Raw genomic sequence first — 25,826 nt, 5'->3', positions numbered from 1 at the left:
AGAATTGAAACAGTGTCGGGCACATACAAGACAAAATTTACGAACGTTTATGTCTATGGGTCACATTAGATGTTTCTTATTATTTTTTTTTTGAAAAATTATAATTAAAAGAATTGTGTTCATATATTTATGAACGAAGATTAGAGTAAATAAAACTTCTAAATCGAATTAGGCTCTCCGACATGTTATAAATTGAATCAGACTCTTATATCTTTATGATATGAGATTTCGAATCTCAAATTCATTGTTTGGAAAAATGTAATAATATACATCTATATAAACATATGTGCTTTTGTATGTATATACATATATAAATATACGTGGGTATATGTAAAGAAACATGTATATGATAGGTATAGATACATATATATAATAAGTATACATATACATATACATATATATATGAAAAATATGTATATGTACAATAATGTCATTTCAAATAATTAATAGAATTTGAAATACAAGCATTGTAAATTCTGAATTTAGAATGATATCATTTAAAATTATTCCATCCAAACGCAACCTTAAGGTTATTGCAAAATTTATACTAATTACAAATTCTGTTAGTTACTTGAATTCCACGATTATGTATATATATATTTGAGAAGTTTAAATTACAAAATTAGGTTTAGGAATATAGCAATAATCAACTTGGAAAATTAGAAGCTAATATTGAAATTTCAAACCCATTTAATAGTTACTATTCTTCTAATTTAGGTTCTTCCGGACATACTTAATTCTTTGATTATGTAATTATTTTTTTTATAAATAAGAATTTCATTGAAATTAATTAGAAGAACGTTCATCGCTTGAAGTTAGGGCGTACCCCGAGCCTTACAACAAAATGATCATTAGTATAGATGTAAAGTTGTTTGAGAAATTAATTACTATTTAGGATTATGAGTTTAAATTTTATTAGTGTAGTTAATTTTTATTTTTTAATTAATATACATAGTGAGTATTTTTAAAAAATATTTTATTAATAATATTTCATACCAGCAACAATGGGTGTTTGCTTATATAACAGTATAGATGTTGATGTACACATAACCTACAAAAATTTCAAAAACTTCATTTAAAAGGAACAAAAATGGAGAAATAAATATTATTTTTTTTTATAACGTGAAAAAATTCGAGGGTTCTCTAATATACAGATGGCTTTCAGTCCGAACTATTCTACTTTTTTATAAAACTCACAGTATATTTAGATCTGATGTAAGTGTATAGATAATTTCATCACAACCTGAGACTCGGGGTTTAACCCCTCGGATAGACACATGCGATTATATAGTCTCGCACGGAGACTGAGTCAAACCTATGACCTTGTGATATTTCAAACTCTTGACAGGGGTAGCAGACTGCCTGCACTATCCTAAGGTATTGAAATAAGTATTATGTTAAGCGACAATTCTGCATATGTCGACGAGGTACATATATGTATTTGTAATTAGTTATTCAAATTTTATTTATTTGTTTTTATAGAAAAAACTCATGGATTATTATGTTGCACTTCAATTGGAGTATCTCGTTAGAATCTCATTTCTAAACAATTAAAAGGTAGATGTTAGTTGTTGGTGCACTACATACTTCTATAATTAACAAGGTGTGTTTTCTTAGGATTATATTTGACTGTTTAAGATTTTTTTTTTATAACCCAAGTGTCAAAACTTGCGCTCCACTATTCTTAGGGGAGGTGGGTCTCACCCTAATTCACTTCTACGTAAATTATGGTTTAATTTTCATATAATGTCTTCAGGAAATTTTAAATTTGAAATCTCAGGCATATCCATCATCTACTCTTGTCATTGAAACCACCCGATGTGACTGTTTGGGACTTTTGTAACATGATCATGTATCCGCTCCTAAATGGTCCTAAAGATTTAGATGTAGATTGATTATTTTTGATTTCTTTAATTTCGTATAATACATTATATGTTATCATAAATTAATATATTTTGAGACTCAATACACCTCGATACAACTTACAATACTATTAGGAGATAGTGAAGTGATAGGTCCAACCATAAAAATATAGCAATAAAAAAAAAAGAAGCAATTTGACATGCACGTTCAATGGAGCATAAATCATCATACGCAGTTTAAGTACGTAAGTGTGATTAGGGTTTTAGTGATGTATGATTAACTATATACAGTCAACTATTAGTGTCTTTATTTGTAGTTTTTGAGATCAATAAGCAAACTGCAACATGAATTCAGAGGCAAACATCTACACACACACACACATATATGTATATAGCTGCATTGGATGCTGAAGATGGCAATTGATTCCAGTTGCATGCCAACAGCATAGAAAACAATTAGAAGAGAATTAATGTAATTAGTACTTGAAGGGTAAAGATCACCCAGAATTATATAAGAAATTCTAAACATTAATTATCCACTGATAGTAAAGAAAATCTCCATGTTTGTAACCAGAAGTCATTTCTCTCTCTTTATACATACATATATATATATATGTATATATTCTATTTGAACAATTGAATTTCACACTTATATATAGGTACTTTATATTAAAGTCTAGTAATTTATGATATAAGCCAACAATAATGACATCCTAGAAGTCTTAGGCTTTAACTCCCACGTCTAGCTCAGATCCCAAGGAGAATGTAGCTGCATCTATAGATATAGAGAGAGACGATTGATGTGTGCTCATAATTAATAATCATTCATAAATTAAAAAAAAAAACTGTAAATTTAATTCATTACCTCCTAGGTGCTGTTAATTTCCTAGATATCATTATTTTTGTAATTTAATTTGATGATTCAACACATGCAGTGACAAATTAAAAGGCACTTGCTGGTATTGGTGGCTTGCGGGGGGTTAGTTAGTCCCTAGCTAGCTTGGCTGGTAGGCCAACTAAATAAGCAAAAATGGGACAAGATCTTCTCTGGGTGTCTCTTGTGAATGTTGGCTTTTCTGATGATGGGTCCAACACTCTCTCTGAGGTACCCTTATTTTGTCTCTTTGGGATCAATCATGCCCCGATCATCATTCTCACTCTACTACCAGTTTAAACCCAGACAAATTAATATATATATATATATATCAGTCAGTTTTCCTGTGGATTTTTAATTACTTTTCGACAGATTAATTAATGAGTAAAAAATATGCTTACTAAAGTACTAATTATGTTTTCTGCACCCAAAGGTTTAGTTGTGGAGTGTTTAAATATTGATATGATTCATCAGCAAAGTTGAAGAGGGCTCCATTAAATATTGGTTAATTTGAAGCCTAATTTGAATCCTGAAACGTTGACATTAATTAATTGAAACGAAGCAGCAAGTTCTCATAAACAGTATAGCAGACCCATTGATTAAGAACTAATTAAGCTGGAGAGCAAGACTTACTCATCAGCCCACCAAAATCCTAAACCCTAATACAGCAACAAATTATTAATCTGCAATACCAATGACTGGAAGACCAGCTTCTTAACAACAATACCAGGGTAGAAAAGAGCTTAACTAAATCAGCATTAATCAGATAAATAAATATATATATGCATCTAATTAGTATGTCATATATATATATATCCACTTCATATATCTAGCTAGCTAGATATATATATATATATATAATTACTTGAAAGGGCTGGTGTAGTCTTTGTTACCCTCATCGATCGCGCTCCAGTCCCATAATCGACTGTCCAAGAAGGCAGCCTGAAGCGCGCCTTGCGGCAGTGGCTGTGGCTGTGGCTGTGGCTGCAGAGTGGAGAACTGGGAGCTGGGATTGTAGTAGAAATGCTGCTGCTGCTGCTGATGATGATAATGATGGTGGATTGAGTTACCTTGCTGCTGATGGTAGCTTACCAGCCTGTGGAGCTCATCCACAGAGTTGTAGTTATAATTCTGTGGCACCAAATTGAAATTAGGGTTTGTTCCAGTAAACACTGTGGTGCAATTGGGGATCAGTAATTGCTTGGATTGTTGCTCCATGGAAGCCATTGGTGCCATTTCCATGTAAGAATTATAATTGTGCTTGGAGAGCCCAACATCTGTGCTGCTGCTTCCACTCGTTTCACTCATTTTCTCAGTCGACCGATCATCGGCCACCTGAGAGTTATTAGGCCCTCCAAGAGCTTGGAATGATCTTTCCATGGTGGCTTGGCTGGTCGCAGCATTCTTCATCTTGTCCATCTGGGTGGTCTTGGATGACGATGCCCTCGTCAGGAGCGAGCGAGGCAGCGACAGATGATGATGATCCTCCACCCCTGGTCTCTTGTAGACTCGACACAGCGAAATTTCTGCCTAAAAACAACACAACAACAACAACGAAAACGTATCAAGAATTCAGTCCTTTACTAAGCTTAGTTGGGATTTATTGGAGGCAGCCTTAGGATAATTGAATTGATATCGATCGAATTCAAGATTGTTCTTGTTCTCTTTCGGGTTCTACATAAGATATCATGGAGCTCTAGCTAGGTCTAGAGAAACACTCAAAAATTTCTTTCTTCAAAACCCTTGTGATGAAGTTTATACAAAAAGGGTAATCAAGGGTATACCTTCTGTAATCTTTCGGTTTCATGGTGCGGGAGGCGATATTCGTTCATGATCCAGCTGGTCCGGATGCCTTTGGGAGCCTTGCCGGAGTAGAAAACAAGGGTCTTCTTCAGCCCAATTGACCTTGAATTCTCGCCCCTTATCGTCCTATCAGCTCCGGTTGCCTTCCAGTACCCGGACGTCGTCACCCGGTTCGGCCGATCCCCGTTTCGATACTTCCTGTCTCTGGGCACGTAGAAGAACCACTCCTTCTCCCCAATTGCCGCCATGGCTGATCAAACAATATGAACAATTCATCCAATTCAGGAAAACCCAAAAAATAAGGACTCACTTAGAAGTGGCTTTTGCTCACACAAACAAAAACCTGGTAACTTATAGATTCCTGTAACTCACTATATATAGAGAAAGAAGCAATTGAGAGAGAGAGAGAGAGAGAGAGAGAGAATATGTGTATATATGTGCATATAAGTATATATAGATACCGGGAAGTTCCCAAGGGTCATAGCGATAGAGGTCGAGGAAAGTGATGAGTTCAACGTTGAATCGCTTGCCCTCTACCTTACGGCGAAGGTAGAAGTCGATGAGTTCTTCCTCAGTGGGATGGAATCGAAAGCCGGGCATCACCGTGTCGTGCTCATGCTGATCAATAACATCATCATCTTTACTGAGGCTGGGATCATCTTGCTGGCTGCTGCTGCTCATTGTTGCTGCAATTGCCATACACCTCCTCCTACCTAGCTTCCTTGCAATTATAATTCACCAAGAAACTTACTTTCATTAATTTCTACTGCCTGCCGCACCCCCCCTCCCCCCTCCTCTCTCTCTCTCTCTCTCTAGCTAGGTTTTGGAAAAGATTATAATTATGATGATGATGAGGAGAGGAAGAAGAAGAAGAAGAAGAAGAATAAGAAGACCAAGAAGAAGAAGAAGAAGAGAAAGATCTACATAGTTTTCAGGCCCTACAGGGGAGAAGAGGGTATGCTATGAGATATATGAAGGTGTTTAAGATGAGAAAGAGACGTCTCAAAAATAGGACAGAGTGGCCACAGCCACCCTTACCCTTAGCGGTGGATTTGGAGCTTTCTTAATTCTACCATAACTCTCTCTCTCTCTCTCTCTCTCTCTCATCATTTTCTTTTCCATTTCTATATATTTTCTTGGATCATCTAATTTTCCTTCAAATTTCACCTCACCACCCACTCCAACAATATATATTATAAGATTAAGATTTGCACTTCCAATTAGCCCCATAATTAATTAAGATGCCCTCTCATATTAATTAGTCTCAAATATTAATTAAATAGCGGATATTGATATATATATATAGATGTAGAAAATCGAATGTAACTGTAGTTTTCGTCCATCGATAAGTAAATAAGCTCTCTTTCTTACTTCTGTCTGTTTATGGGCACAGCTAATATTGTGTGAGATTGGATGCTTTGTAATTAACTGCATCTGCATGTGTATCAAGAAGTTTGTGTTCCACAGCTCCCTTCATCCATCGATCCATGATCCCACCAATTAATACATATTCTCAGATTCATCTCTAATTCCATCTCGATCTAAACTGGTTAATTTAGGGACAGAGAAGTGATCAAGTAGAGGTTCGTAAAGTAAACACATCAGCTTGGGGCACCAATTTCAAACAATAGGGATTATTAGACTTAGGATGGCATTTAGAAAATTTTGTAATTAGGGAGACTTGTGATTGTGCACCCGCTAATTTTATTTCTTTTTGTTTTAATGCTAAATAAACTACAAGGGTCGACATGAGATAATTGTCATAATTATGATCATTGGCACCTCTAATATTACACAATTAACATCCACTAATGCATATACTTTGTGTATTGTTAGAGTGATTAGTGGAGGCTAATTAACTTACAACATAATTATATATATATATATGCTTAGAGAGCTTAATTAATTTATTTGTGGTGGTAAATACTAACCCTATACGTATAAGTAATGATTTAATGATGATCTAATTTAGATTGTAATGAAACATAAACTAAAAATAAATACAATACGAAACGAAAATAGGAAAACGTGATTTTTCAAAGAAGTAGGAAACTGAAATGCGTAAGAAAAAAATATAGGGGTATTTTTGTAAATATAATTTTTAATATAAAAAATAATTATTCAATTTAAAAATAAACATAGATTCCATAATGCATTCAAATAAATTTTATAAATAAATTCTAAAAAAAGTAAAATTTTTGACTTAAAGACGAAAAAAATTCAATATTTAACCTCTTCGTAAACGGAGACACATTTTCGATATTGTTTTAATATTATGAAACGGTTCCGAAATGTTTTTTAGGCTTTTTGAGCATTTTGAAAATAAAAACATTTAGAAAACGTTGAAACGGTGTTGTCGAGATGTTTCCGTGCATCATAAGATCTAACAATATTCTTAATAATTGTAATTATTATTATTATTAAAAGCCACATTTGTGGAGAAAAATATTTATGTTTTAGTTTTATAAAATTCTATTAATAACTTTTATGTATCTTGTTTAAAAAATAAAACTAAATCATGTTAACAAAATTTAAATTCATGATCTTTAAATACTAATTAATTTTTCAAATAACTTTAACACTACACCAAGATTGAATATTTTATTTAAAACTTTGCTTAAAAAAAATTGTAATATCAAATGTCACCTAATAAAATTTTAGTTAGAATTTTTATTTTTTTGCATGTCCATTTCAACCGTTACCCTATGATATTTATGTGTATGTGTATTAGGAAAAGGGTAAAATTGATTATTTAAAAGACATGTCGAAAATTAGATCGACTCTACCCATCTCACGACCTCACTTAAGACGTTAGGTATAATGTAGTTGAGAATCTTATTAATGATTCATAGAGTCGAGCTCTCTCAAATTATCATTCAAAAATTTTAGTGTCATTAACTCTTTCATTCTCTAAACTCGACTTAACACGATAAATGACTACACATTTAAGAAAACGTATACTAATTTGACATTAAGGGAGTGTTTGTTAAAATGAGTAAGATAATGTTAGAATACATTCCGGATCAAGATAAGGTTGGAAAACATTTCAAAATTTTTATCAAACTGTTTGTTAAATTTTTTAAAATGAACTGGAGGACACAAATATCTTTTTTTTTTTTTTTCTTATCTATAAAAATTAAGATATACTTATTTTGAGGAGGAGAGATAAGTATATCTTAAAAAGTCAAGATAAGCTTAACAAACATATTAGAAATAATAGAAATATGAGATATATCCCATATCTTAATTTTTTTATCTTATATTTTGATTAACAAATGCAAATTCGAACTCGATGCATAAAACTTTTCATATATATATATAATATACGTGTCTGTATATATGTATAGCTCGGGTAGGGGTGGGGGTGAGGATGAGATTGGAATCCAGTGCATGGATGCGTGTGATTTGGGTGTGCGTCTGTGAGACTATACTGCAGTGCAGAGTGCAGGCATAGTCAAGAGAACCCCGTGACTTCTCTCTCTCTCTCTCTCTCTCTCTATATATATATATATATTGTGTCATAATATATATAGAGATATGTATATATCTCTCTATGAAATTTCACTCATTTTTTATTTAGTCTCTGTATAATTTCAGGGTAAATTGCATTTATTTATATTTTGTAATAAAATAATTAATATATTTTAATTTTTGTTGTCACAATCACTAATTTTTTATTTTTGTTACAAATTAATGCCTCTTTTTAATTTTTAATTAAATTTTGTTATCTAAAACTAACACAACATGTATTAATATGAATATCAATATTTCTTGATAGTGGGGCTTACGTTACTCTTGAACAATTAAAAATTTGATGAACAATTAAAAAAACTAAATTATAATAAAATTTAAAATATAATAATTATGATGATAAACATTAAAATACAATAATAATTTATTTCAAAATGTAACGATAAAGAAATAATAATATAATTTGGCCAAAAATACTTTTTGCCCCTGACGTTTTACGTTTTTTTAATAAAATTTTAAATTTTTCATGATTTTAAATATGTTCCTAAATCGTACAAAATTACTTAATAAGTGATATGCATGCATGTTAACATACGGTGTCTCCTCAGTTTTCTCTCACTCTCTTTCTCTAACGTCTCAACAAAAAGAAGAATTACGTAGATACTAAAAAATTTTCATATCAACACTCATGCGTACCTTGACGCAAGTAAAAATATGCTTTTGGCAATATAATTTACACTATTTTGTATATGTTATTATACACACATACATATATATATATGTATGTATGTATGTACGTAAATTAAGCCACCGCCGCACAAGCTTTAATTTTGAGAGTAGCTTTTTGCATTTATGAATCACCACCACCTTTGAGCGCTCGCTTTCCCCAATTCCTCCTCTCTTTGACCATCTCCATCCATATACATATATATAAATATATATGCATCATCCAGTCACTATTTACCTATACTTTTTTTTCTTTTATAATCTAGGTATCCAGTCTTCCCCCGCCTAATCTTGGAAGAGATTGGCCTTCTCCTCTGATTCAATTTCCAAGTAAATTAGACGTGATCGCAAACTTATACTCTCAAACAAATATCTAACCAATGTTCACTAAATGAAACATTTATACCATCATTAAAAATTGATCCCTCGCCCCTCAAAAAATTTTGAGAATTTTTCCACTTACACATCTCGGAACACCATACCCCTCTCTTTGGTATAGGAAAGGTTGTTGCTCAAAATCAAGAAAAAGCCAAACCATGTCTCCTTAATTATATGTCTATATATACATGCCTTAAAAAAGTGGTTCGGTATAGGAAAGGTTGTTGCTCAAAATCAAGAAAAAGCCAAACCATGTCTCCTTAATTATATGTCTATATATACATGCCTTAAAAAAGTGGTTCGTGGATGTATAAAGAAAGTTAAGTCGAAATTAATGGGTAAATTCATATATTTGTATATGTTTTTTTGTGATTATTTTATTTTTTTATTATTTTAATTACATTCTTATATTTGAATTTTTTAGTTAATTTAATTTTTATACTTTAAATTTTTTTTGTGTGGTAATTAAAATTTTTAATTATTTCAATTACATTCATGTACTTATATTTTCGAATCAATTTAACCCTTATATTTTGTCATGTAAAAAAAAAAAAATGAGATGAGTGAATTTAATTCTTTTTTTTTTTTACACATTAAAGTATAGTGATTAAATTGACTCGATCATGTAAGTATAATGGTATAATTGAAATAACGAAAAGTTCGAGTTGGTACACAAAAAAAATATTAAAGTATATAGGTTGCATTGACTCAGAAATACAAATATAATGGTGTAATCAAAACAATAAAAAATTTAAGTGACCACACAAAATAAAAAAAATGAAACTACAAGGATAAAAATATAGATTTGGCCCAAAATTTATTGACGGCATTTGATAATTATAGTATTAATTATAACGACAAAGTTGTTTTAGGAATCAATTATCATTTTGAAATCGTGAGTTCAAATCTTATTAATATAGTCAATTTTTGTTTAAGCAAAATATATAAAGAGTGGTTTAGGAAAATACATTATGAATAAAGTTTAATAACACTAAAATATAATATGGCATTTACTTATATAATAATAGAGGAAGATATATTACATGCACGAATATTTTGGATTTATGTGGACTTTGTGGAGAAAATCAAACCAAGCTTAAAAAAACATGAAATCTTATACTTACAAATATAATATTTATAAATTGACGTGACATATATAAAATTTATAATAATTTTACTCAAAATTAATAGTAATTATAATTGTGAGCAAATTTGTTGTTAATTTTATATAGAATTATTATGAATTTTATCAATATATGAGAATTATATATCAAATTTGTTTATCAAAATAGCATTTCCATAGAAAAATGGAGTCCTCAATTGTCTAAGTTGTACAAAAACGAAAATGAAAATAGGAAATGAGAAACTAATATGATATGAAATAAAAACGAAAAAATAACACTTCTTTTAAAAAGTAGAAAACTAAATACAAAAAATAATTTTTTTTTATAAATATAACTTTTGATATAAAAAATTATAAAAAATATTTATTCAATTTAAAAATAAACATAAATTCTATAATGCATTCAAATAAATTCCATAAATAAATTTTAAAAAAATTTAAATTTTGAGTTAGAGAATGAAAATTCCGTCTCTAACCTTATCATGAATAGAAACATGTTTTTAAATCAGAAATATATTTTTGATATTTTTTAATAAATATATTTTTGAAATATATCAACGTTTCGATTTAGAAAATGTTTTGAAAATACCAAAACGACACTCTCGAGACATTTCTATATATCATACTCACTTGTAGACCAGCCTTGTAGAAAAAAAAATATCAAGTATTCAATTTTTTTGTTTTTTTAATATAAATAAATTAAAATAAATTATATAGGAAAAGGGAAGAAATAAATGTTCCAAAAATATCAGCTTGACTTGGCAAGACTGCATCAGATATAAGACAAAGGAGAGAATTTTTGTCCTCTTGAGTTGCCCTAGTGATCAGTAAGAAGTAGTGGACAGCCTGAATTTCCATGTTCGAATTCATTTTCTGCGTAGTTATTATGGATTAGATTTAAATTTATCTTTTTTACCAAAAATTGTATGACTGAATGACGGGAGCCCTACAAGAGAGGGCATCCCAAGGAGGGAGAACTTTCGATGAGAACAACTTCCCTTCCTATTACCATTCCATCCCCAATTTTCAGCCTCTTGTACTTTCTAATTATTGTCTAATTGTTATACATATTAAACATATAATTAACCATTCTATAATTAAATTATTTGATTAAACTATTCATTTGTGTCCAAATGTGATGATTTTATGATATTTCATATTTTAATTAATTTTTTATAGAAAATAATATAATTCTCTTATTTTACTCTTAAAATTTTGTTTGTCGCGTATCTTCAATATTTATTCTTAGAGTGAATGGTCGATGACGATGTCACTAATAATTTAACAATTATTTCACTTAGTGCTTGAGGTAAATATATTCTTAATCTTTGCATCAATTAGCTTTCAGAATGTCTAACTTTAAGGATGTGAGATGAATTAGAGAAGAACGATAACTTGAATTATGAGTATGTTTATGCACCAGAAGTGATCATCTTGATGAGTATTTTGGATTGTCGATACAACTATTAATTTTAAACAATCAAAGTCAACATACTCTTTAAAAAAGTTAAATGGATTCATAAAATAACACTAATAAGGATCTCCCCTAACATATATATATATATATATATTCTCTTCATATGAAGAGAACTGTATATGGTTATTGTATATGTCTATTCGTTTGTTTAAATTTTTTAATTTAATTTTTTATTATGAGACTCGGAGTATACCTTATTTGTGGTTGGGGGATATTGAAAAAGGAAAATTACTTGAAGGGAAACCCTAGAAGTCAAGAGAGAGATGAATGTGAATTGAGGGCTGTCCCACTAATTATAAGATTTGGTTCAATTAAGTGTAATTAGGTAGTGTGCTTTACCCAGGGATGATGAGAGTTAGGCGCCTGATTTTCACCAACTTTCTATTTATATTATATATTATTACTAGTGGATAACCCATGCGATGCATGGATATTGTAAAAAAAAAAAAATCGTTAAAGCGAAAATTGTATAATTTAGTAGTTACAATAAATAAAAATTATAATAAAAAAGTAAAAATTAAATAAAATAATCATGTTACAATCATGAGAATACAATAAAAGAATTACAAATTTTAAAAGATTTCCTTATATACATTCAAGGGTAGACGAACAATAAAAAGCACATAACTCTATCCCGAAATCATGTAAAAAATAAACCTAAATTAACATGTAATACAATAAGCAATGCGTAAAAAAATACAAAAATTACACGATAACAGAAAAAAAAAAAAGAATAAATGATAATTAACCTCTTTATTCTAAAATATGTATTCAAGGGTAGACGTTTTTATTTTTAATTTTCACATGTATTTCTCTCATATGTGCGTACCACACGAACCCTTAAGGCCTAATTTTTTCTAGTTGCATTCATATCACTTACTTGACATAATAGTGGTGCCATGTTACATCAGAAGACCAAACTGGATAAAAAAAAAAGGTTAAAATTTACTAAATAAAAATAAAGAATAAGAGAAAATTTAAGAAGAAGAATTGAGAAAGTAGAAGAGAAGAAATGGAAGTGTTGAACGGGAATAAAGAGGAAGAAGAGACAAATATTTGTTTTTTTTTATTAATTTTTCTTCCTTCAAATTCTCCAATTTCTCTCAATTTATCAAATCACATGTCACCATTAAGTTTTCCTTTTTTTCCTACGCTTTGCTACACAATCTGAATCTTACTTAACATAATTTTCAAAACATAAATTTAATTTGTATTTAATTTCCCCAAGTCCAACATATAGCACATCTTCGGAGTAGACCAATGGGAAAAAGGAAAATTAAATAAATGACAATAAACAATTAAGTTGAAAAATAAAATTATGACATTTAAAATTATAAAAAATAAATTTAAATTAATTAAATTGTATGTAAAATAAAAATAATTTAAATAATCAATTAATTATATAAATAATAATAATCAAATTTTCAAAATTGATTAACAATACATGACTTTATATATTTCTCCTAATAATTAATTACCATATTTAAGATAGGTCAAATTTTGAAAGAAGTAAAAACAAAAAAGTTAAAAAATAAAATTATAACATTTAAGTAATATTTAAAATTATAAGAAAATAAATTTAAATTAATTAAACTATATATAAAATAAAGATAATTTAAATAATCAATTAATTATATAAATGGTAATAGTCAAATTTTCAAAATTAATTATCCATGACTTTACATGTTTCTCCTACAATCAATTACCACATTTAAGATAGATCAAATTTTAAGAAAGTAATAAAAAATATAAAGTTAAAAAGTAAATTATAATATTAAAATTATAATATTTAAAAATATAAAAAATAAATTTAAATTAATTAAACTATATATAAAATAAGAATAATTTAAATAATTAATTAATTATATAAATAATAATAATCAAATTTTTAAAATTGATTATCCATATATGACTTTACATATTTCTCCTGACAATTAATTACCACATTTAAGACAGATCAAATTTGTAAGAAAACAACAAAAAAAATAAAGTAAAAAAATAAAATTATAATATTTAAGTTATATATAATATTATAACATTTAAAATTATAAGAAAATAAATTTAAATTAATTAAACTATATAAAATAAAGATAATTTAAATAATTAATTAACTATATAAATGATAATAATCAAAATTTTAAAATTAATTATACATACATTATTTTACATATTTCTCCTAGCAATCAATTACCACATTTAAGACATGCTACATTTTTAAGAAAGCAACAAATAAAAATAAAGTTAAAGAATAAAATTATAACATTTAAGTTATATATAAAATTATAACATTTAAAATTATAAAAAAATAAATTTAAAATAATTAAACTATATATAAAATAAAAATAATTTAAATAATCAATTAATTATATAAATAATAATAATTAAAATTTTAAAATTAATTATCCATGCATGACTTTACATATTCCCTCTAGCAATCAATTATCACATTTAAGACATGTCACATTTTTAAGAAAATAATAAAAAAAATAAAGTTAAAAAATGAAATTATAACATTTAAGTTATATATAAAATTATAACATTTAAAATTATAAAAAAATAAATTTAAATTAATTAAACTATATATATAATTAAATTAAAATAAAAAATTTAATTGGCATTCGGTATTCAATGGTATTACCTGATATCTCAAGAGTTCTCCGGATTTAAAAAAATCTCATTTTTCTGTAATTTATTTCAATTAAAATTTTATGTTAATATTTAAAAATTAATAATATGAATTAAATTTTGTCTCTTCATATATCAACATATTTACACATTCTCCAAACACTATTTAACAATAAAAAAATATATTTACGTGTTTCAAGAACTACACGATTTTCACAAATTTAGACTTAATTAATGACTTATAAAAATTCCATTTTGGGTAAGAAAAAAAATTAAAAAATATAATAAAATATCTAAATAGTAGTTGGAAATGGGCGGGAAAAATTTTGACTGCTGTTTTGTTATAATATATATATAGATTATTGTTATTATAAACAATAATTGGCATACCATGTCATAATATTGATGACATATATATATATATATCTGAAAGTAATTACTCAGGAAGATAAACTTTATTTAATAAATTCACTTTCAATTAAACTTTTTTTTATTAATTTTACATAAATTTATTTAAATCATTTTTAATCTAATTAAAATATTACTTCCATGTTATATATCCATTATTTCTATATATACTTTGATTTTTTTTATTTTTATCATTTCATATGATCCAACCAATCATTTTCATTGGACCCACGTCACGGACCGCCCATGCTGGCCTCCTAAATCTGACGTGGCAATGGGCCATTTATGAAGCTTCTTTCAAACCCCATAAAAATAATATAATTGAGGCTGCGTTTCAATGGAAGAATTTTAAAATTTATTTATTTATTTTCAGGCCGAATTCACAAAAGAAGTGTCTTCGTATCGTATTGGAGTCCCGTCTCCAAATTGGGAAGAACGTAGAACGTATTCTAGTTCGTATCTTCTAGTTATTGTTGAGTTCTAGTCTCAATACATATCTTAACTATTTTATATTTAGCTCTTAATTGGTGTGTAATTTTCAACAACAAGAAGAAAAGGAAAAAAAAATTCAAAGTCCATTACGTCACATTTTTTTCTAAATGAATAATGCATTCGATAGAAATAGCAATAATGCACACGATAAAAATTAGAATATATCTCGAACTGAACATAATATCAAATCAAAACTAAAAAGGGTTCGACCATTCTTCCCCCCCCCCCTCCCCCGGTCGTTCAAATCAAAACTAAAAAAGGTTCGACCACTCCTCCCCCGCCTAAAAAAAAAAAGAAAATTAGAAATAAGAAAACTTTGAGAGCATTCAACCTTGTTCACACTACATCATAAGTTTAATGAACTAATTAATTGCATCTCCTTTTACTCTTTGTCAGAAAAACATCGATTATTTTGTTCCTACTAAACTAATGTTTATTAATCAATATATGAGTTGGAAAAAGTGAGATCGATGTGAAAATCATTTAAAACAAAAGTATTTTTTATTTTATTTATTAAATTTATTTAATAATATTTAAAAAAAAAGTCACGTAACTTTTTATTTAGAATTATTGTGATAAATTTATCTCTCCCCCTCTAATTAAATTTATTTTAAACCTTAAGAATAAGAAAAAATAATATATATGTCCCCAATGCATTTCAAAAAATATAACAAATAATCTGATAAAAATCTTATAATATTTTTTATCCTTATCTTGACCATTTTATATTTTGATACGAAAAATATTTTAATATTATCTTAATATAATTTTATCTTACTCATTTTATTAAACACTATTCAAAAAAAAATAAACCATAGCATAAACAACAAAAGTGATGAACAATTTGTGATGGATGTTGCCACTCCATTTCAGAGCCGACCACAACCCCCAAGAGAGACCTGCTCCCAAACAAATTTACATCACTTTTTAACCTACCAAGATCTATACAATTAATCGTCACTAATAATTGCTTGGATAGAGCAATTATTAGTAAAAGGGTCATATATTATATCTAGAAGTTAGTTGATTTCAGTGGTCATTTTGGGGATTAAATTAATTAGATTAGTTTAGATGAGAGGGGAAGTGGACACTTCTTAATTCCCACATTTGTAACTACATGACTTGAATATTGAAAAACTCTTTATTACCGTTTTACATTTTTTATAAAGCATCTATTAACATTTAAGGTAGCGTAAACGGTCTATTGCATGCATTCAGGAGATTGGGATATCGTGATGTCTTGGATTCGAATTTGTTTCTCTACGAAATTGTACAATTGTTTGTGTCTATTTGAAGGATCAAGACCTTGAGCTTCGGTTTGAAACAAACTTGTCTGTTCACTTGGGGTTGTAGAATAGATGGAGTGTAAATTTTAAAGAGGGTGAGATAGATCTGGATCGAAGACTGTATGTGATCAAGAAGTCGCTCGAGTTTCTCAAGTTACCAAAAAAATAACATTTACTTAAAATACAAATTGTAATTTGCCAAAAAAAAAAAGAAGTGAGACCTATCAATTGATCACATGTAGACAATCGAAAGAGAGGTTTGGCAGATTAGTAATGGTGAGCTGTCGAAGAGTGGAGCTTCCTGATCAGATGTTGACGAGAACTAAGGGTTTGGTCAAGAATAGGGATATCCAGTTTTCTCTATTTCCCTATTCATGTTATGGTTCTTGTCTAAGTTGATGTTAGCCGACTCTTTATTATTTATTATTTTTATATGTGGTTGAATATGATTGTTTTCAAACCTTATTTAGGGATTAAATTTTTGAAGCTATTAATTGGCGTCACTGCAAACCCATTTAGTCAATCCCTCAAACCGCCTTTAGAAAGCTTCCAAATTTCCACAAATCACAAATCATTGTTTCTCTTGTTTGAGCAATACATTGTGCATTACAATATCTTGGTCTCTCAAGTTCATATTAATATATATATATATATATAGAGAGAGAGAGAGAGAGTTTGTTTTGTGTCATTTGTCGTGGTTCATTTCCCACTTAATTTTCAAGTTAACTTTCTGGAGAAAATAAATGGATTATTCATGGTCAAGCTAGCTAGCTAGCTAGAAAGATGTTATCTTTTTTGCTCTTTCTATAAATATAAACTAATTCGATCGAGCAAAGTCAAGCTAAAGGTTACAAAGTTGTTAGACACAGGGAAAATTAGGTCATCAAGAAGAAACTAAACAATTTGTTTTGTGTGTGCGTGTGTGTGTCTATATACATATATATATATATATTAAATCACCTCAACATCCATGAGATTGAAAGTTTGCCAGACAATTAAACATTAAACAATCTTTGTCGACTTTGGTGTCGACATCCAAAATCCTTGAAGGAGATATATAGAGTGGAGATAGATATTTAAACCTCTAGCTAAAGTGATAACATGACATGGCAATGTAACATTATCAAAATATTTTTTTTAAGAAAGCCAATCCAAATTTGTTCTATATATGTTTAAGTCTCAAGTCTTTTAGGGAATGACACGTGCTGTTTCTCCGAGCAAATTCAAGAGATAAATTTTAGTTCTAGAAATAAGACATGTGTCAATGTTAGGATGAAGATTTTGGGCAAATGGGGAGAATCCTATCCCATCCTCATCAAGTCTAAGAAATTCTCTTGAAATCCACGGGATACGAGCTGGGAGATCTTGAAGTCTATTTCAAGTACCTCACCTCCAATCACTTTATCAAAGGTAGAAACCCCTTCCCCTCCCCATACAATACTTCTAACATCTCTAGTTTACTTTTGATCTTTCTTTTATAGAGTTAGTACTTTTTCTTTATTAATTTGAGTGTCAAAAACCAAACCGAGGAACATAGTCTCTTCTCATTCCCTTGCAAGTATAGTTTCCAAGGTTGAAATCTAAAGATGGTATATTTTTTCTTTATAGGTATAGTCCTTGAGGTGCGAATGCTAAAACGGCATGCGACAATCAATCATAGAACCATCATCATTTTTCAACTAATTTTTTCATTTATTGAGATTCAAAAAAAAAAAAAAACACAACAGATAATTAAATGAAATATATTTTTAATCTAATTTAATTAAAAATGCTAGTGGGAAACCAATTTGATACATATATAATTCATATAGAATGAAGTCAAAAGTCCAGAGTTATATCCTTATCACATATATAGCTACCTAGCTAGGCCTTGTCCATTTCTAGCTCGACAAGCCATTAAAGCACCCTAATAGAATAAAATAGCTTGGTTAGGGGCAATTAATAATTGATTTCTCCAAACAAGGTCTAATCCTAATTTGTCATGAAATTCTTATTTATAAAAATATATTTGATAGTTGTATTCGTTGTTTAGAAATACTTGGACTCTCACATGCACCATTTTTAATATACTCAATGCATTTGTATTGTTGTGATATAAAACACAACACATTAGTACATAAATATTGCAAATATTGTACAACGAAAGTGTTACTTGAACACTTATTAATTTTGACACTTGAGGTGATATTTTTCATTAATATATTATACATCTAAATTGATACCACATATAGTACAATACAATACATCAAGATTAAATATTTAATTAACATTTTTAGTTTTATAAATAAATGTCCAGATAACATTTTTTTAGGTAGCATTTATTAAAATGAGTAAGATAAGATTATATCAAGATAAAATTAGAATGTTTTCCGAACCAAGATATAGAATAGTTAAGATAAGCTTGTGAAGCATTTCAAGAATTTTATCAAACTGTTTGTTAATTTTTTTTTAAATGCACTAGAAGACACAGACGTCATTTTTTTTATATCTATAAAAATCAAGATAAATTTATCTGAATAGGGAAGAAACAAATTTATTTATTTGAAAAAACCTTAATAAGAAGTTACGTGACTGCTTTTTTAAAAGTCAGTAGATAATTTAACAAATACAATAAAAAATATTTTATATATATATATTTTATCTATCTCTTAATTAATAAATACTAACTTAAAAAATAATTATAGAAGCTGGTGGACCTATAAGCCCTTTAATGGCTGTGAACAAGTTGAATATCTTCTTGCCTTTGCCATTAAAACTAGGGCGGCATTGTGGGTTGAGAGCTTAATTCTTGGGTATGTGTGTGTGTGTGTGTGTGTTGCTTTGATGATGGCATTCAAAGCGCCTGCAACCAAATGTCAACTAGAATTTCGTGGAAGAATCGTCAACACAATCACATGCCTTATTAATTAATATATATTCTTATATTTGTAACCACTTATCAAAGTTTTTAAGAAAGTGCTGTCCTTTATTTTTCCAACTAGAAATATTATTTAAACACTTCAATTTAATATTATAATTGACATTCTACATTAATCTCTTACATGTCTTTATAAATAGAACTGTGTTACATGTACCGAGAATATGTATAAACTCGATGATTAAATCGGACTTCATCCGATGATGATGAATCCCGACCGGGCTTAATCCGATCGAGCTTGATTCATAAAGCCCAATAGGGTTTCATCCACAAATTAAGCTCGATTAGGCTTGATTCATAAAGCTTAATAGGGTTTCATCCAAAGGCGACAGCAAAAAGGCGATGAGATGGTGCAACGGTGATCGATGCTAGGCGCTATGGCGAGGCGACAACAGGATGCAGTGGTGTTCACGTGAGATGCTGCAACGGGGCGATGACAGGATGCATCAACGATCGGCGAGGCGTGTCGCAAGGCAACACAGAGAGAGGTGAAGACAACGAGATGTGTCGCGAGACGACGTGAAGGCGAAGAAATGAAATGAGGCGGAACTTGCTCGAAGCGGCCATGGCTAAGGAAAGATAAGACAACCAATGGCAAGAATGATGAATTGGTAAATTGGGTGAAGGCATTTTTGTGATTTGACGCCTTTGGCCATTCTCTTGGTAATCTACTTATTTGTACAAATAATATTTTTCTTATGAATATGACACAAAAAATACTACATCAATCTAAAAAATCGCTACAAATATTAAGTTTAAACGTCTAAATAATATTTTTATTTTTAAATATAAATACCAAAGATTGGTGCAATGTAAAAATAAGAAACAAGTTGTGTAACATAATTCAAAAAGGTACGCACTTTACTTTGTAAAAATAGATATCGAAACTCGCAAATATAGTTATATCTTTTATAAGATGATTTGAAACTCATAGAATGTCAAGTACATTTTATTATGGGTTATTATAGCATAAAATAAAAATAGTTATTACAGCCCCTAAGGCGTAGATCAATTGGCAAATGAATAATTATTGGGGTGTTGCTTTTTGAGCCCTCAGATTTCATATTCGAGTCATGATCAAGAGATAGTTTAGTAGACAATGACCAACCATGAAAAATAAAAAATACTTACTACCTTCACATTTGGCGTTGTACTAGGGGTTGAAACCTGCCTACTGGGTTCCTTGATTTATCTCTCATGCTGAAATGGTGGAGCCGAACAGCGATGGGCACTCATGATGGTGCGTTAACAAAAAAAAAAATAATTATTACAACAAAATAGTTGCCATTGTCTTAATTATTTTTATTTTTCAACAAAAAAAAAACTTTCCTAATATATATAATTCTTTTGGGGTGCTTTAGTAATAAAACAAAAGTAAGAAGGTATTATAGCTAAATAATAAAAATAGTTGAGATAATTTTGAATTTTAAAATTATTTTTAAATATCAATAACTAACTATTTTTATTCATAGTAGTGACCTATAATTAACACAATATATCAATACCTTATCATGATATATTTTGCTATAACAATTTTTACACCTAGGGGAAATTAATGTAATTTTCAAAATATTAGGAGCACACGTGTAATTTAGTAAAATTTTAGGATGAACAAATGTAGTTTCCTTTAAAAAAAAAAATTGTGGAAGATTTTCTAGCGCACATATATATGGACGTAAACGAGTCTTCAATACATCTCAATTATTTGTACTTAATATTAAAATAAATATAAAAATAAAGATAGAGATATAATATTTTTTAAAAATTCATTAAAATAGATATTTAAATAGGATGAATCAAGTCTCATTTGCATCTCAACATCTATTTCCTTTATGATCACTTATTCTTAGGCTGATGATAAAAAAAGGTCGAGAGACATAAAACTCTGTTACATAAAAGACTTCGTTTTTTAATCCAACCGATACAATTTAATAAAGTAACAATACTTGATTAAGCTATTTATCTTATGTAAATAATACCATATTTTGGTGTCATAAAACTTTGTCAATAAAGCGTTTTCCTAAGATACATAAAGGTATCGTGCCTAAAAAATAAAAAGTTAGCTACACTCTTATAATTTTTAAATAATAACTAATTTTTCAAACAACTTAATCACTATCTCATTTTATTTACATTTTTGCTTAAAAATAAAATAAAATATAATTATCAAATGCTATCTAATATATTTTTATTTAAAATTATTTATTTAGTTTTTAAGTATATATGCACGCATCTATATATATAGACAATATAGAGAGAGAAGGGGGGATGCAAATTGACAAAAGAAGGGCACAAAAATTGGGAAATAAAAGGAGTAAAATCCAAAAGAAGACAAGATGATGAGTGAGATGGGCCCAACAAACAAGTTGGGTTAGGGCCCATCACCGACCAATGGACTGCGTCAGGGGCCGGGGGGGGGTTGAGGGCTTCGTCACAAAACCGCCCGACCAATGGTTTCTCGACGACGTAAACCACTCGACCGTCCTTTCTGCACCACTCGGCCGTCCTTTCTGCATCACTTCTCCCAACCAAACCCTAATTCTCTTCTCTCTCTCTTTTTTTTATTTTTAATTTTTATTCTTATCATAATTAATATCAACTTTTTAAAAGTTACCTCAGTAAAGTGAATCCCAGTTGACGCATTTGATTCAAACTGCGCTCTAAAACTATCTTTCCACTATATAATTTTCTCGGTTGTCGCCGGAGTTAGGTTTGATTCACATTCAGCATCACTCTCTGAAATGTATTTAGTAGTATTTTGTAGATTCTACGTTTCTTGCTTTTCAAGATGCAGAGTCCTAGTGTCTAAATCTTGTACGTGGTAACTTTTCTCTATTATTTGTATCGTGCTCGAGATATGTCTTAATATTATTTCTGTACAGTTCTGTTTTTTATTTAATATATTTTTAATTATAGAAAAAAGTTAAAATTTTAAAATATTATTTCTATGTTTATTTAAAATATAAAAATAAAATTTAATTACTGAGAAAAAATATAAAAACTAAATGGCAACTACCAATTACCGACATATATATATGTATGTATGTGTATGTATATGTGTGTATATATGTATACATGCTTGTATATATGTGTAAGTGTTGGTCAAATGTTTGGTGGGTTGAGAGCATTTATCTTCTTGGCGGTAGTCAAAGGAAGTTAGGTTTAACATTCAGATATTCATTAAATGATGCTATGGAGGAGCATGTAGATAGATTTAATGTCCAAACCAACCTTAGATGTGGGCTATCCATTGCCCTGCAATACTTTAATTCATCGGGTTAGTTTGGGTTTTATATTAGTTTCGAGTTTATCGTTAGGTTCGTGTGTGTATGGACCCAAACGATTTAATTAAAAAATAAAATTAAACTAAATTAGCCTAATTAATTTGGGTTAAGTAAAATTGGATTTCTTTTTGGGAGATTAGGCATTAGCGTCCAAATTTTATTAAAATTAATTAAAAAATGTTTTAACGTAGAATAATGATAACAATGATTGATTGTTATTTGTGAACAAATTGATTTCTATTTAGCTTTTAGTATTTTAATAAAATAATATTTTGTAAACTATAATAGTTAGATTTGGTTGTGAGAAACGAAAACGGAGAAATGGTATTTAAAAAAAAAGAAATGGAAATATTGGGAAAAGGGTAAGAAAAAATATAAGATTTTTTTTTAAATAAATTTTGTCATTTATTCAAACAAATATAAACACAACTTATTTTTGTCTCTAAGGTGATTGTTTGGACAATAGAGATAAAATTGATTTCGTCTTTCACGTCGTTGTGGAACAAAAGCATGTTCTCAATATTTTTTCAATATTGTGAAACGATTCTAAAATTACATAAACGACAAAAAAAATATTTTTTAGTGTTTTTTGGCCTTTCGGGGTAAGAAACGTTTTGAAATGCCAAACGACACTATTCTAGTGTTTCCGTGCATAAAAAATTGTTGGAAATTACACTCAAAATTAAAATGAATTTATATATATATATAATCAAAAAATCAAACTACAATTAGTGCATGAGTTTGAATTTTCTACATGGAATAAATAGGAAGGGACAAGAATGAACTTAAGAAGCATATAAAAAAGGGCATTGTGAGCTGACAGGCCAGTGAGCAATCACCTCTCATCATATATCATCACCATGATCAATTTAAGGATAATAATTCACAATTTGACCCAATCCTAAGTTTGAGATATACATAAAATATTTATTTTACTAATTAATATTTTAAGCTATAAATAAACGAGTTATTAGGTTGATATAACCCACTTAAAGTGATTTTAATTAAATTTTTAAATTTAAGTTCATCTCAATATTTAATTATGTGTGATATAAAAATGCGAAGCGAAGCGTCGACAAGTTATTAGGTCTTTTAATTGAAGGGCCCATTAAAAACCCTTACGACTAGGTCACTCTCTTCTATCTAGATTATAATTTTTCATAAAATAAGCTATAATTGTTTGCTCTATTAAGAACTACTATACCAATATTAGAAAGGGAGAAGGAGAGAAAATAATTAATTAGAATGTATGAATTTTCTTGTATTGATCCGATTTATATATTAATACTTGCCAGCAATTAATTCGTCAAAGGAAAGATTCAAATAATTATAAATTTTGGTATTTTTTAAATTTTTTAATTATATATTCTATTTTTAGTATTAAATAACAAATTACACTAAATACGACCGCCTTAAACTTAAGGGTGAATTCTAGCATAAGGGGTACCCATAACTCCCTCTTATATTTATAACATACCCTTTTCATATTATATGGCAATTCTCTTCTTTTTGGACAGTACACAAAAAGTATATAACCCTGTGAGCCCTCAAAATCTAAAAGGACAAAAGCATTTTTTTGAAGTTTGAGGGTTAAAATGTAAAAGTTTATGAATAAAAAAAATGTAAAACTTAAGGGTGAATTCTAGCATAAGGGTACCCATATCCCATATCCCCCTCTTATATTTACACCATACCCTTCTCATATTATATGGCAATAATTCTCTCATTTTGGGGCAGTACCCTAAAAGTATGTGATAAACCCTGAAAATCTAAGTAGAGAAGAATGGCCGTGATGACCGGCGGCAGGGGATGTGGCCATGCATGCATTGAATTCACGATGATGAGGAGGAGGAGGAGGAGGAGGAGGACCATGCATGGGCCATGCATGGATGTGGATGATGATGAGTTGACAACCCTCTGACTGAAGACCAGGAAGTTCTATAATATTTGACTCACCAGACTCTGTGTGTAATAACTAGCCCGAAGAAGACGACACCTTTCTGGCTTGTCTCAGTGATCAGTACTTTGGGGGTCATGTGGCCATTCTCATTCATTATGCCACCGCTCATTCATGCCGTGGATCCATGTTAATTATATACATTCTTGACTGTCAGACTGCATGCAGACTTGATCAGACTTCCATATATATATATATATATATACACATCCATTAATACTGTCCCCCCAATTAATGGTTTTTGATTCTTCTGTCTGCAAAGTATAGTTATCTTCTTCTCTCTCGTTAATATAAAGGTTGGATGTAAAGGTGATACGAATTACGAGCTTAACGGGATCATAAAAGTCTATAAAATATATATATATATATATATATTATAAAGAAAGTTGTAGACTTAGAGACCGTTAAGTATTTAGATTAAATTTCTAGTTCTGAGATATATTTTAGAAGAAATTAAAATCCCAATTGAAGAGAGAGAGATACAGAAAAAAAAAATGTATGCGATTGAAAAGGTGAGTTATGGATCTAAAAGTTCCGGCAAAGTGATTAAGGACCCAACTTGATGCAAGTGGTCTCCAACACGTTTTTTTCTGTATGAATATGATGTGAGAAAAGTCTTTTTTTTTTTTTTTTTTTTGTGTTCTTATTTTAATTTTCTTCGTACTTGCTCGAGATATACCCAAATTTAAATTATTGACGTTTTATAGTTTTGTTCTATACGATATCTTTACTTATAAAAAAAAAATCTATATATATAGACATGTAGGCATACCATTTTAAGTAGTCGATACATTTATCTTCTCAAATGAAAATTAAATTATCCCACTCAATTAATCATAACTTTGAGATTTTTTTTATTTTTTAATGAGCCAAAAAATAGGGTGTTAATATTCTATTATACAAAAAATTTTATCGAATTAAATATGATTTTCTTAACTTTACCAATCATTTTCGTTGCCGGTCTAATTAGATTCTATAAGATCCTTTATTACAAATACAATATTTATTCGATTCCATTCACTCTTGTCCCAAGAACTTCTTTTCGATGAGACTAAATTAACTTAATTGTGTAAGTGTGAGAAAGTTCAATAAACAAGGAAAGAGTGTCACGTGAAGCATACGACTTTGCTGCCTCACCTCTAA

The 25,826-nt window shown here is 29.2% G+C and overlaps 1 protein-coding gene across 1 annotated transcript; it reads right to left on the bottom strand.

Moving 5' to 3' along the window:
* Positions 1–3,248: 3,248 nt before the first annotated feature.
* Positions 3,249–5,464, bottom strand: LOC127802415 (NAC domain-containing protein 35-like). The gene is made up of 3 exons (XM_052338207.1): positions 5,001–5,464; positions 4,521–4,789; positions 3,249–4,266 (listed from the first exon to the last, which is right to left on the bottom strand). Exons 1-3 carry the CDS (start codon positions 5,236–5,238, stop codon positions 3,598–3,600), a joined length of 1,176 nt encoding a protein of 391 aa, XP_052194167.1. The 5' UTR covers positions 5,239–5,464; the 3' UTR covers positions 3,249–3,597.
* Between the last annotated feature and the right edge of the window lie 20,362 nt (positions 5,465–25,826).

This window comes from Diospyros lotus, chromosome 5 (assembly GCF_014633365.1).
Source record: "Diospyros lotus cultivar Yz01 chromosome 5, ASM1463336v1, whole genome shotgun sequence".
Classification (NCBI taxonomy): Eukaryota; Viridiplantae; Streptophyta; class Magnoliopsida; order Ericales; family Ebenaceae; genus Diospyros; species Diospyros lotus.
Note: the sequence above shows the minus strand (reverse complement) of the source record. Positions and strands in the feature narration are given on the sequence as shown.

Bases quoted from the DNA above. Each gene is read 5' to 3' on its own strand.
- LOC127802415 (XM_052338207.1), bottom strand. From the start codon at position 5,238: ATGGCAATTGCAGCAACAATGAGCAGCAGCAGCCAGCAAGATGATCCC. The intron at 4,790-5,000 runs GTATCTATATAT...TTGTTTGATCAG, and splicing joins TGACCCTTGGGAACTTCCCG to CCATGGCGGCAATTGGGGAG. The intron at 4,267-4,520 runs GTATACCCTTGA...TGTTGTTTTTAG, and splicing joins AAACCGAAAGATTACAGAAG to GCAGAAATTTCGCTGTGTCG.